Source organism: Geospiza fortis, unplaced genomic scaffold (assembly GCF_000277835.1).
Source record: "Geospiza fortis unplaced genomic scaffold, GeoFor_1.0 scaffold112, whole genome shotgun sequence".
Lineage (NCBI taxonomy): Eukaryota > Metazoa > Chordata > Aves > Passeriformes > Thraupidae > Geospiza > Geospiza fortis.
In genome coordinates, this window is record NW_005054298.1 from 4,861,175 (window position 1) to 4,874,922 (window position 13,748).

At 39.5% G+C, this 13,748-nt stretch overlaps 1 protein-coding gene across 1 annotated transcript in view; it reads right to left on the reverse strand.

Annotated features, from left to right (window-relative positions):
- R3HDM1 (R3H domain containing 1) overlaps positions 1–13,748 on the reverse strand; it is an 83,573-nt gene that overhangs the window by 38,175 nt on the left and 31,650 nt on the right. Inside the window, 6 exon segments of the mRNA XM_031057364.1 lie at positions 1,894–2,034; positions 2,116–2,175; positions 3,687–3,765; positions 5,861–5,975; positions 11,261–11,350; positions 11,798–11,839. Of these exon segments, the coding sequence (XP_030913224.1) occupies positions 1,894–2,034; positions 2,116–2,175; positions 3,687–3,765; positions 5,861–5,975; positions 11,261–11,350; positions 11,798–11,839 (527 nt within the window).

The window sequence follows — 13,748 nt, forward strand, 5'->3', positions numbered from 1 at the left end:
AAAAAGTGGTATTTTGCAAATCCTTGTTATTAAAGAGAGATACCAAGTACCTGAATAATAAAACAACTGCTATCGTAAGAGAAGAGCTCAGACAATCAGGACATATTTATCTAATAGAGGACAGAATAAATGTATGCTCTTCTCTATTTCTGTTATTTATCATTACCTAGGACTTCTGGATGGAGTGAGGGGAGCTTTTTCTACCAAACAGCCAGCCCTGCCTATTGGGTACTGGCTGCCCAAACATAATTAGCAGGCATTTCAGAGAACCTTTAGACTGTCTTACCTCTTTCTTTTAAAGGTCTCTGAATTTACTGCCCTGCAATCACCAACTCCCACTCCACTGAGACGTGCCAGTGTGCACTGGGTGGTTGATGTCAGTAACATCCCTGCTCGGCGAGGGAGCCGCGAACCTGCCTATGAGGAAAAGGTAAGTTTGGCTTTATTCCACATGGAGCAGATCTCCAAGGTTTTCTTTCTAAATTCTTATTTTGTATCCAAAGTGATTTAAAATAAGAATATTGAAAACATCAAGAATCTTTATGTCTGCAGGTTAGATGAAATGCCTGCTAATTAGTAACTACACCTACAAGGGCTTCCAGAGGCCACAAGCTATTTAAATATGGTCTAAAATTATTTTTAAAAGCATAAAAACGAAATAATATTTTATTAGTTCTTATTCCACAGTTGAAGTGGTAGACTGAAGCTTAAGTCTAGAGATGGTGGTAGATGCAAAGGCAACAGATTTGAAATGTTTGGCTTTCTAGGTCAATTTAGATATAGATTGTACAGCCAAAGCAAAAATACATACATAAATAATACAAGTATTCAACATATAGGTTCTCTATATATTTCTAAAATTTCTGAGGACAAACTGTTTACTTAAGTGAAATTTCAGTGTAGCATATCATTTCAGTCCTACTGACTCTAAAATAGGTTGGATAATTCGATTTTTTTCTCCCAAAGCTATAAAGAGTGTACCTAGAGACTGAGATTAGGATATGCAGGCACTGTAAACTCCTGTTTTCATGTTCAAGACCAACAAAAAATGGTGTCAGGCAAATGCTCTAAGTTAAAACTAGAAACTAGGTGGCATAAATATGTCAACACATTAGACCTTTGTCTTTTTGAGAGAGAATGAGGAGACAGAGCAAGTGCAGAGAATGGAGAGAACAGCTGGGTTCCTTGAATGAAAACCTCAATTCCACACAGGTTTCAGAGTTGCTGTGGCCCCAGTGCTATCTTCTCTGCAGTATGGATTTTCCTGGGGGTTTCTCCAAGAACTCCCCAGCCCTCCCAGTAAAGCAGCACACCAAGCAGGCTTGTTAACCTGGTTGACATTTCCACTGATGTCTGTTTTCCTGGCTATGTTTATTTGTAAGGCCATGACAGATCTGTAATCAACATTATTCCAACACAAGAACTTCAACAGCTGAATTTTCCCAGTAGAATTTTACAATACAAAAGCCACAGTTGTGCAAGTCCCCTCCCTTCACCAAATCAGAAATGACCCTGTTCTGAGATAAGAGCTGGCTCTGCTATCCAAAAGAAACAAAGAACGCACTTTGTACACTTTACTGGTGTAAACCTTTAAACAAATAAACAGTTGCTATAAATTCGCATTTCACAGAAACAAAATTAGCAATGCGTCTCTGCCAGAAAAGCAACAAAATTTCTTAACTCAGAGATAACATCCTTCTTTCCCCAAAAGAATTCAAACAGATCACATTATTACACAGCAAGAACATGAACAGTAAAGAGCTCTCAACTACCTCTCCTTGATGCCTGCTCCCAGAGAGCAGACAGACCTCACCTGCTACAGCATCACTGCCTCACACATCCCAGACATTAGAGCTATGCATCAAAAGGGTTTTTCAAGGCTTTGACACTTACATTCTTGTATTGCTAGTTTTATTCACTATGACTGACTTCCCACTCTGGTCCACGTTGTGCTCTAATCCAAAGTAAGCAGCTACCCTGTGCAACAGCATTCTATGGTAAGATGTCATTGGGGGAAACTTTTTTCTTGGTACTCTGGAAGAAAGGAATAGTAGCTTTATTAAATAAACAGGAACACTCTTGAATTCTTTTTTCCTATGAGAGTACAGTACTTACTCATTATTACCAATGAAATCTAAAATTTCCTGTTCTAATTTCAGCAGCATCATTCTGTCCCTGAAAATAAAAACACAGCAACTCACATATGAGACACTCCAATAACTGCAGTTGTATTCATCTTAAGAATACACAGATCAGAGCTGTGATCAAGGGATGATGGCAGACTGGAAACAGGACCAGCAGGTGTCAAATGCAGAATTTTTAGGACAAGGTATTAATTTTTTGCTATTTTGTATTGAACCATGCTGTTTTGCTCTCAGATATCAGAGTACACACATCCTCCAAGAAGTCCCTGCCCAGGAGGCTCAGCAGGACGCGCAGTCATGGAGAGGACAGGCTCCAGGAGGAAAAGCAGGGCTGAGGTTGTTCCTTGTTGGTTGGTGTGGGCAGGGAGGGTGCAGAGGCCTCAGCTGGCCCTTGGATTGTGAAGCACATCAGGGGATCACTGAGAAAGTGGTGGGGGCACTTCACCAACAACCAAGGGCTTAAAGCTAGCACATGTGGCAATGTGCTGATATATTAGAAACACAAAGCTAAAACTCGAGGTGGTGGGAAGGAACACTGTTCTTGAAACTGCTTGCACTGGTTCAAATAAACTATTAAGATGCAATGAAATCCAATAATGCACAGTTCATAATCTGTGCACATCAAGAAACGAAGCTTCCCAGTCACTGTGTGTGGAAACACATGGAGCTCTGCACTTACAATTCCTTGTTTCCACTGGGATGCTTCATGGCTTCAAACAGGAACCACCTACTAAGTCTCACAGAGGTCTGTGCTTTCTGATTTTACTCTGCAGGACTATGGCTATGGCCATATGATGGCTCGTGTCACATTTATTCTGAATAAAATGGAATCCAAATAAATGATCACATTGGAAGTCCTACCTATAATATTAATGAATAACAAATAGCAGTGAAACAGCTTTTGTGGCAGAGCACAATGGCACCAAGTTAATTCCTTGCCTTGCACTACAGCCACAAAGCCAGCACAAAACCCCAGTGAGGGAAAGAACAAACAAGACAGGGACAGACTGCAAACCTCAGAGCAACAGAACCAGCTCAGCTCTGTTGCTGACAAATGATGGACTTGGATTAGGTCAGATTTGGTTTCTCACGTGCAGAATGAAAATCTCTAACTATAGTTATATGGTACAGCTTTAAAAAATGCCTTTATCTATAAATTCAGTGCAAGACAGATTAGGGTCAGAGAAGGCAGTTTGGTCTCTAACAAGCAGGTGCCAAGACAGTACAAGGTTTAGAGACAATGTCCTGAAGCCCATTCGGGGAGAGAATTGCACATAGACTGAACACATCATTTGCATATTAAGCATTAAAAGCATTTAAACCACTTCAATGTCCTGAACCACTGCTCAAAAAGCAAACCAATTACAGTGGTGTTTCAGACAGTCTGTGCAACAGAATCTCACCCTGAATAACTGACATGGAGAGTTAGACATTTAAGAGGGGGAAAAATAAAACCACAAACAAAAAAAAAAAACCCAGGTAGTGTGATGCCTCAGGCAACAAGAAAGAAAAACAAAGAAAGTTGACATTATTGATTCTTACCTGGGATTGTTTTTTAATGTATTTACTAAAAATTCATGAAGATCTATACCAGTGGAATCTGTATACTCCTGGCTGGAATCTAAGAGTAAGGGGGAAGAGAGCAAAATTATACTCTGAAGAAGCTGTTTTCCAATTATTGCTGAACAAACTATGTATGGATCACTACTATATAACCATTAAGTACTTTATTGCCAAAATTAAATGCTTCCAGTCTCCAGGAGAAAGGCCCACAAGTCAAAAACAAAACAGAAAACCCACAACCACCCACTATCCCCTAAATCAGGGGTAATGCAGAAGCTTCAACAACACCACTATTCATAATAACTGGCTGTATGTTGTGAAGCAGGTAATCACCTTGAGAGACCTGATTTCCATCAGCCTGCCACATTTTCTCACTATCCCACACTGCAGTGCGTGTACACATCTGTGGAGCAGCAGCAGCCCATCTACTCAACCACTGGATGTTGCCCAAAGAAATTTTGTAATTCAGAATGTAACAGTTTAACCTTCACAAGGTGGTGCTTTGCATTACTAAAAATCCTTGTTCTGTTGGGCTTTGCACAACATCATGTTTAGATGTTTCCAAAAGTAGTCTCAATCTTCCCCCTCCTTTCCAGTTTCAGTGAAGGAAAGTATTCAGTTACATACTATCCCCTAAATCTGTCCTTGAAAGGAACGATTTAACCCCACATCTTCCCCTACATAAGCAACTTTGAGTTCTAGGTGCTAGGATTCAAACCAACAGGTGCTGGAACAGTATTTTTGGAACTAGGTGTCTTCCAAGAACTACTTATGTGTTAAACTAGTCTCAACTTAGACACAACTCAAACTTATGTCCAGGTCCCATCTCTTGCAGCTGCCCAGAGAGTGTAATGCAAACCAACCAAGTCTGAACATTTATGGTTTGCAATTACTTTTGATTCTGAAGAGAAGGCAAAAAAGGCTATTCCTGGTAAAAATGTTAAGATTCAGTAATAATTTACTTCAATTTTTCTAATTTGCAAGTGAGCAATGATTTAGTGATAATTACTAGAACTGATGCTAAAATTCCCTAATTTTCTGTTTTGGCATATCCTATATTGGGAAGTAATTAACCTTTAGAGGAGAGAGTGGTTGAATTCAGAACAGCCACCTCTACCACAGGCATTTTATCACTTTGCTCTCAACCCCCCATCATTACCTGTTGGGTATTTGGGGGTGGTGTTTAAGGCATCATTTCAAAGACTGAGATTTATAAATGTAAAGTAAGTTCTCCATCCCAGTGCTTTTTATTTCACAAATACCTGGTTGCCAGCTGGGACAAGCTGCACAGAAATTCCACATGAGGAATACCTTCTGGAATTGCAGGACATGAGTTGGACAAGTGCCACTTGTCTCAAAAAGAATTCCAACTCTAAAGCTATTTCCTATACTCTGTCTGATCTAAGGTATTTAGGTAAATATTCTGGATATTTAAAGGAAGAGCTGAAAAATTATTTGCCAACTTAAATGCATAAACTCCTGTAGGAGGCATCAGGCAGCATGGACATAAACTGATAGTTTATGTCATTGATTTCACAGCTCTCTTTCAGATTAACACCCATAGATTTTCAGCACACAGACTGTAACTTTAATCCAGAAGGCAGGAATATTTAAGTGAAAACATAATACTTGTCCTTTCTATTTATGTAGTTCTACCCTTACTCCCAAACTTTACTGAAAAAATTCCAGATACTATCAGAAGTAAAATAAACAAAGGAGAACACAGACACCTGGTGAATGAGGATCAGAAAAAGTACAAAGGGAGCTGTGCCACTCTCACTTCAGTTTCACAAGTCCTGTTATAACAAAGCCCAGGAACAAGACAGGAGCTTCCACTGACTCGTAAAGTCAGCTTAAAGAACACTTGGACACAACTGAGAAAACAGCTGGTTTTATATGCTGCTCTGCACAATCAGACAGGACAGAAAGGAAAAGCATTTGCTGGAGTGTTTGATGAAGTCTCTAAAGCTCTCCTTCCTTGGGGACCAATTCCTCCTCTAGCTCAAAGGTGTCTGATCTATTTGCTGCATTTGCAAATAAAATTTTAAAAAATAATGCAATGTTTATGCAATGAAGACCTGGAAGCAGAACTGTATTTTCATATGTTCTTTATCTATACAGTATATTGAATAACACAAGGAGAGAGAGCAAACCTCTTGATAACATTTTTCTGGACAGTTTATCACTGGATTTTTCCTTTTCTGATTCATCTTTTGCAGGTTTTTCTTCTTTTTCAAAAGACTGTGACAACTGGATCTGAATTGTCTCCTGTCAAAGAGTAAAAATCAGTCACCACACAAATTATTTCAAACAATACCTGCAGGAGAACTGTTCTGTACTATATTACCTGCAAAATAATGAAGCAACAACAAAAAAAATTGTTTACATATTCTTTCTGATTCCACATGTGCTCCATGTTACCACACAATGAAATTATTTATCAGTAAATCAGAGTGTACAGAGAAGGCATAGAAAAGATCACAGACATTTTAGAATTTACGCACACTTCCAGGCCCTGAATGCTATTGCAAAATGAATTTGAAGTATCTTATTCCATATGTGTAAGAAAATATTCTGTTTTTTCAGATGTATAAATTTTATACTGCCTCTATATTTTTAAGTAATGTCTCATCCACAATGCTTTTTTCCTCCCCATTCTTCACAGTTCTTTACTGTAAAAGCTTGTTTCAGGTTTTGATTTGGTTCATACTAAGAAAAACAACAAAACAAAAATTTCTATCTATCTAAGACCAGCATTTCCAGATCCACAAAAAGGGGAAATATTTACAGTACAATATATCAAGGCAAAGTTTGCAGACCTGTCATCAAGGCTTAGTTTCATAACTTCCTGTGTATTTTGATAGAGTAGCTTTGTGTGCAATCACCTCAAAATCCGTGGTTTTATACCAGTAGGTGAACTATTATAAAACCTGTTTCTCAAATACAGCAAAAAGTTTCCCTCTGAAATTAGTGACATAATGGTCCCCTAAATACCCTGAACAGTGCAAGGCTGCAGTTTGTTTTTCATGCCCCTTTACTGTTTCAGGAGGTTGTCAGTGGAGGACCAACACACTACAGGCAGCCAGAGCTGAGGAGTTTGGGAGCAATGGAGTCACCGTGCCTGAAGGACTCCCACGGGAGCAGTGGCCAAGTCCTGTCAAAAGGTGACAGGGGAGTCTGGTTCTAAGTCCCTCAAATGACAGTTCTGCTCCCCCAGATGCCTGCTGAGTCCATGCTGTCACCTGCACATTCCTGACAACATCCAATCCTTCCCAATCCAGAGAACTGCCCCTCACGCACTCCTGCCTGTCCCTCTTCTGCCCTGCACCTTAATCCTTTCCCACACAAGTCCTCACTCTTCCCTCAAGCCCCTTCTTACCCACATCCAGGCTCTTGCTCTAAGCTCTGCTCTTGTGTCATTGCACAGCCTTGATCTCAGCCGTGGAATGCAGCCAGAGTTAAATTTAGCCAGGATCCACCAGGCTGGAGCTGTTCACGTGCCCAGCCCGCAGCCACTCCTGCCTGTGCCGGCACAGGGGAAGCCCTGCACCACCTGGGCTTTGCCCAACACAAGCTCCCATCTGCAGATCTGGGGCCACAACTTCTTCCAATGAGGGAAAGAATCACTGAGAGTTTTACCAGCTCTCCCTTTCATTATGACTTTTCCACACAATAAATGTTCCAATTAAACTTCTTAATTTATGAACACCCACTAAACAACAACTCAGTGTCAATGAAGCTACCTCAGCTTTGGATGGGATCTACAAGCACATCTGATAAATAGCAGCAAGTCACCAGCAAGGAACTCTCTCATCTGATTCTTTCCTGTCTTGAGAATTCACTTAGCTACAAACCTTAAGGAGTCCTTGCCTCATAAACCTGTGGGTAATTAAAATGAGCAATTGATTTGTCACTACAAAATGCTCTACATTCACCATTCACCAAGTAGCTGTGTAACCTTTATTTGAGAAAGAAATATTTCTGTCCTATTAAGAAATTTTTCCTGACTTGGATTCACCAATGTGTAATCCTCCATGTTACAATAATACTCTACAAAACTATCAGTAAATTGAGGAAATTTTCACAGTCTGATGTTTCTTCACTAGAAAAGTGACTGCAACTTCTAAACTCATTCCAAGTAATGCAGACAGCAATAGTTTAGTCAAAGGATCTCAGCAAGTAATCATTTTCATACTTCCTTCCCCAACAAGAGCTAAAAAAAGGAATCACCATCTGAACAGCCAGTTCTGCTACTACCACCAGCTCTACTTCAAAGTGTGATACACCAGAACTGGGTACCAAAGGGCACTTTCTTGTGATTTCATGCTATAAAAACTGTAGCATCTAATTAAATATGACCTACTTGACTGGAAAGCTGCTGAAAAATCTTTTAACTTCTCTTCCCCTATAAAACTCTCTTAATCCCACCCTGTTTGCAGCAGGCCTCTGCTGGCATTTGGACTGAACAGACTCCTTGCCCTAACTCTGATTACCCGTCCCAAGCTCTCATTTTAGAAGAGAAAACTGTCACCCAATTTGGATTAAACAAGAAAAAGTTGAACAAACACGAAAATGTCCCAAACCAACAAAACCTGATAAATCCTGCCAGCTTAACACATTTGGGAAAAGGTAAGAATATATCTCAAAGGCCTGCATGCTGAAGCTGGGCTTTCTACCAGAAAAAACAACACAAGTCAATAGAAACTAACGTTACATCCCCTTGCCTTCTCCTCCCACTCCCTCTCCATTGGGCTATTTTACTTTGCTTAGAAAGTTCAACCTTTTGAAGATTTATTTACTTGTTACTCATAATAACTACTGTCATTCATATGAAAACAGCTCTTCCTTAGAAAGGGCTGAACTGGATCACCCTTTGCTAGTGCTTGTACTTTGTACTGGAAAATAGTCAGAACAACCTGATGTTTACACAAATGATGGCAAGAGAATATAGTTAGTGTTACAAAGACAAAAGATCAAACATATCACAGTTATGTTCTTCCTCTCACAATACATTTGTAAGCTCATACTTTCACAGTACCTTTTAGTAAAGGGCTGCCAGTGCTTTTTAACAAGTATCAAAAATATGCAAGGCTCTTATCTAGGTTTCTCAGGAAGAAGCAGTATCTTCCTTCATGTTGCAATTGAAAATAGAAACATAGATCAGAAAACAAATTCATCTGCTTGAGACAAATTCTTTGGTCTGTCACCCTCTTCCATCACAGCCGCCTGAGGAGAAGCAGCCAGTGGTGCCTTGCTAAGTGCCTCCTGCACCCACCTGCATCAGGAATTTCACCCTGCTGGAGCTGCTGGTGTGAAGGGGTGACTCATGAACAGTCACAGACAAGAGCATGGAGTTATCCCCAAACTCACACCACTACCTAGTAAAGTGCATATATTTTTCATCCTATCACTTTCTAATAATTGAAAATTGTGATTCTTCAAATATCAGCAGCAACGTTGTCCTGAATTTAATCTGTCTTGTGTCTTAAAATTAAACTGGAAGCCACTTTTTAGTTGCAATCAGAGATACAACAAAGCAGTGATTCTTCCAGGAAGGGGAGCATCAGAGGTGATTCTCCTGTTGCAGAGACACCTGTGCAAGGCAGGCTCTTCCTTCTCCAAGCCACTGGACCTCCCACACATTCCAGGCACAATTAATGCTTCAGAGTATGGGCTGGAGGCATATTAGTCCCAATTGCAGCAGCTGATTGGCACATATGAAGAGCTCTCCCATGCTTTCCCAAAGATAGGTTGGGAAAGGAGGCAAAATGGGTGAAGAAATTGCCTGTGTGAGTTGTTACAGAGAGGGAGACCCATGGGAGACCTGTGCCCCACAGGATTCCACTCCAGCATCAGAACTTGTAACAGATTCCCTCTTCTAACTCTCCAACACATTTCTCCACCCTCCAGGGAAGAACTAAATTTGTTCTTGCAATCATTCTCTGCACAGCTATTGGGATTCATAAGCCATTTCTTCTACATTACTGCTTCCAAAGAAAACTCACAGCTAACTCTAATTTTGTTCTTAAGGCAATCTGCTTTCTGGTATTCCTTTTGTACAAACTTACATTATCACACAATCCAATTTATTCTGCAGAACCAGCCTTGACATCCTCCTGCTGCTGCAAGGATTCCTTTCAAGGGCCACCTGGCAGCACAGAGCTAGGGACAGATTCCCAGAGGACTTGGCCACAAACACCACCTTATAAATGTCTGATTTTAAACCATTCAACAAATGGTCTTCTGAGGTGCTAGAGGTTGGAAAATCCTAATGCCTCTTATGTTGGAAATATACCACTCATGATCAGTCCACCAAATCAGGTTTCTTGTAATTTGCTACAGTGACTGACAAACTCCACTGCTTCAGACTGAACAACTCAGCTTGACCAGATCTCTCAGTCTGTTTTGTTATCTTACAGGAAACAACATTACAAAAGCACTGTAAATCATTGTAAACATCAATAACTCTTCTCTTGGTTTTTAATCCTTTACTCTGCAACCGATTCCAAACTATGACTTAGATTTTCATCATGGTAGCAGGCTCAGTTTCTGAATTCCTCTAGTCAACACTTCAAATTCTGGTATATTAGTAAAAGCCTACAAAAATACTATTTTTCTATTTTTCCAAAGGAACAAAACCCCCGCAAACCTGGAGGATTTCAGTCCAAACCTACTGTTTCAGTCTCAAAAAATTTTAATTAGCTTGACAAAAACCTACATGAGCTCTCAATGTCCATCTTTCCTCAGAATTGAATTACCACCTCTCCAGAAAAAAACCCCTCACATCCTGCTTTCTACTGCTTCCTTCTTAACCAAAGGGAGACTTTTCACAAAAGCACAGTTTAGAAGCTTTTCAATAACAGCAAAGGCCCATTTCTGTTTTGATAGGCATGAACAAACCCAGCATTTTGATGGGCCTCACTCATGCACAGAACTAAAGCCAGCAGCAGGGTTTTGCTCCGAAAATACAGAGTGGTATGGAAGTAAAGCTAGGAAACACGGATTTTGTTTAAATTCTCTAAAGTAATTTTACATCTTTTGTTCAGCATGTAGGAATTTCTGTAAGTGTGTTCTATAATTTTAATAGATTAATTCAGATATACCTCAGGCATGTATTACAGAGCTACCAGCAATTGGGACTAATATGCAGAAATTCAGTTACAACACACCAGAAATCACAACTGTTTCCATTTTCAAAATGTACAAAGACAATAAATTAGGCTGCATGCTAATCACAATGTTTCTGTCTTACTAATTGCAGACAGCACTTAAGCAGTTTAAGAGTCCCTCAAGTGCACTGTTGGACTAACAAGTTAGAGTTAAAAGAACTGACAAACCCCCTCTTTCTGCCCACAGATATCAACTAGTATAGCTCAGAAAAAAAAAAAGCAGCAAATTCTGCACCTGATATCATCACCTCTATTAGATCAGTAGTAAAAAAAAAAAATTAAAACCAGATGGTATCCACATATTTAAAGAATACCCAACAGACTTTCTTTTGAACAAGAAGTTACTTGAAATTGTTCCAGAAACTTCAGTAAGGTGATTTTTACCTGGAGGTCCTGGGATATTTCAGCTGTGGGAGGTGGTGGATATTCTTCACATACAGCAAGGCTCCGAACTAACTTTAACTTTGTGTTTGACTAAAGGAAAGTATGTAAAATTAAAATCTATGGCTTATAAAAGATAATATAAATATACCATAAGCCGTTATTTTTTTTCATTCATTATATGAAAAACAAAATGGCTGAAAACAGCATTTTTCATGTTTTCAATAGAATAAATAATTCCCTTTAGAATGAAAATACCCAAGCAATTGCAGCTTTTGAAGGCACTACCAGCACAATAGAGCACATCTAAAGAAAAGTAAATAAAATATTGGGAAAGTGTTTCTCTCCGTAACAATAAAAAGCCACCAAAAATATAAAGGCAAATCACAAAAGCAAACAACTAGGCAAGACAAAAACCCAACAGAATAAAACAAAGCTACAATGCCAAAAAATAAAACTAAAGGCACTTCCCACAAAGTAACGAAGCTGCACCAAGCATGAAGGGCTCCCTTTGCATGCCAGCACGCCGGGCTACCGTACCTTGGACCTTTTGGCCGTCTGTGCAAAGGACTGCGCTGGCCGCTGGCGACAGGCACAACAGAGAAGGGTTACATTAGCTCATGGCACAAGTTTGTTAATGCACAGGCTGTACAAGAGAAAGCTTTGACAGTTAGCACCGACACGGGCAGATCTGGGAAAGGAACAGCAGGTGCTTTGGGCTGGCGGATTTAGAGCTCTCCCGCTTTCATCAGGCTTGTCCTTGATTTCCCTTCTTCATTTATCAACAATAGATACCAGAGCACTTTTACAGGAACCAAGCATTATCCATGTTCAGTGGCATCCAAGCAGTTTACTCTCTCAGCCAGCTCTCAGCTACACTTTCAATTCCTGTTTCCTAATTTCCTTGGCAATGTGACATGGTTTTTATAAATTTTCTTCCTACTCCTGAAACCTTCCTAGAAAAATTATATTAAAAAAAAGGAAAGCATTGCCTCTACTAAGGGAACGGATAACTGATGATAACCTATCATAAGCAGCTTAAAACACGTGGGATTTTTTTCTTTCATCTTGGGACCTATACAAGTATGTTTTAAAATGGGCTACTGTTTTTTTCTTTTTTTCATTTAGTAATTTACTATGAATTAATATGTGTTTTCTCCTCCCAGAGCCATTTTAGTAACTTATTATGCAATAATTTGCTTTTTCCTCCCAAAGTCCTTCTTCTATTATAATTGATCCTTAAAAAAAATTACCAGGCTTTTACTACAGTATGCACAGCTGAAAGGTACATTTGAATCAACAAAAGCATTTAATGATTTGTTAACTGCATAGTTAAAACTAACTCAACCCTCAGTGCCAACAGCACAAGAATAGAAACATTCAGAGTGACATCACATAATTTAAGTACTGGTTTCCCTGGAGAACTAAAACTGATGAATAGACAAGCTTTTAACAGAACAGGTTTTAGTGAACACAGGCCTAATATTTGTAAGGAGAAATTAACATCAGTAATGCAATTTCAAATGTTGTTTGATGGACAATATTTCCTCCTTTAAAAAGGAAACTGAATAGAAACTCCACTGGAAAACTCCATAAATGCAGCTCTCCTTGCCTTAGCTCACAGGAGATGTCTCTCAAGTACCTGAACTTCTTAGCAGGGCATACAACATCACTAAAAAGAAACCTCACCTACAGCAAGATCTCTACCATGTAAAGGCAGAACTGATTTTTCTCTCATTTTCCTCAAATCCCATGTCTATTTTGGATGTTGCACCAGCTTTGCTGAAGAGCAGCAGAAGGGGAGCTCATTTCACTATGTAACAGAATTTTAAATAGCTGCACTGAAAACTAACAACGCACCACCAGCTTTTTAAAGGAAGCTTGCTGAGATTTTGAGCAGCAGAGACAGTTCAAATTCTTTCATACCTGGAACCATTCAGACTCTGAGTTTTACTGTTTCCATACCTGGAACCACACAGAGACTTTGAGTTTTTCTGTTACGTGCAAAATATGTTTTCATTTTCATGATCTCCTCTGAAAGCATTCCTTGCATTCTGAAAGCTAGCACTGCATATCCCCGACAAAGTTTCAAGCTACTAAATTTCAAAAACTGGATGATTTCCCAAGCTCCTATCAATTAGTCCAGCCTCAATCAGCTTAGGTGTGTTCAAATCAAGTTGTGCAAATTTAAAGTCACATCAGGACTGTCAGTGGAGAAGCAAAAGAATCCATACTCAGGCAATTATCTTTTGCAAAATTTTGCAAGCTTTGAAGCCAGTACACAAGCCAAAATAATGTATGGAAGCAAACACCCCAGATTCAGATTTGATAGGGCACAAGAGGGAATTCAACCCAGTTATACAGGACCTTGAGCTACCGCTCACTAATTAGATAAGTCACACATATTTCAGTTATTTATAAGAGTGATTAAAAAAAAAAGAGGAAGAAATGGTTGCTGGGACTAAACACCAATAACACTGGGGAGAGCTGG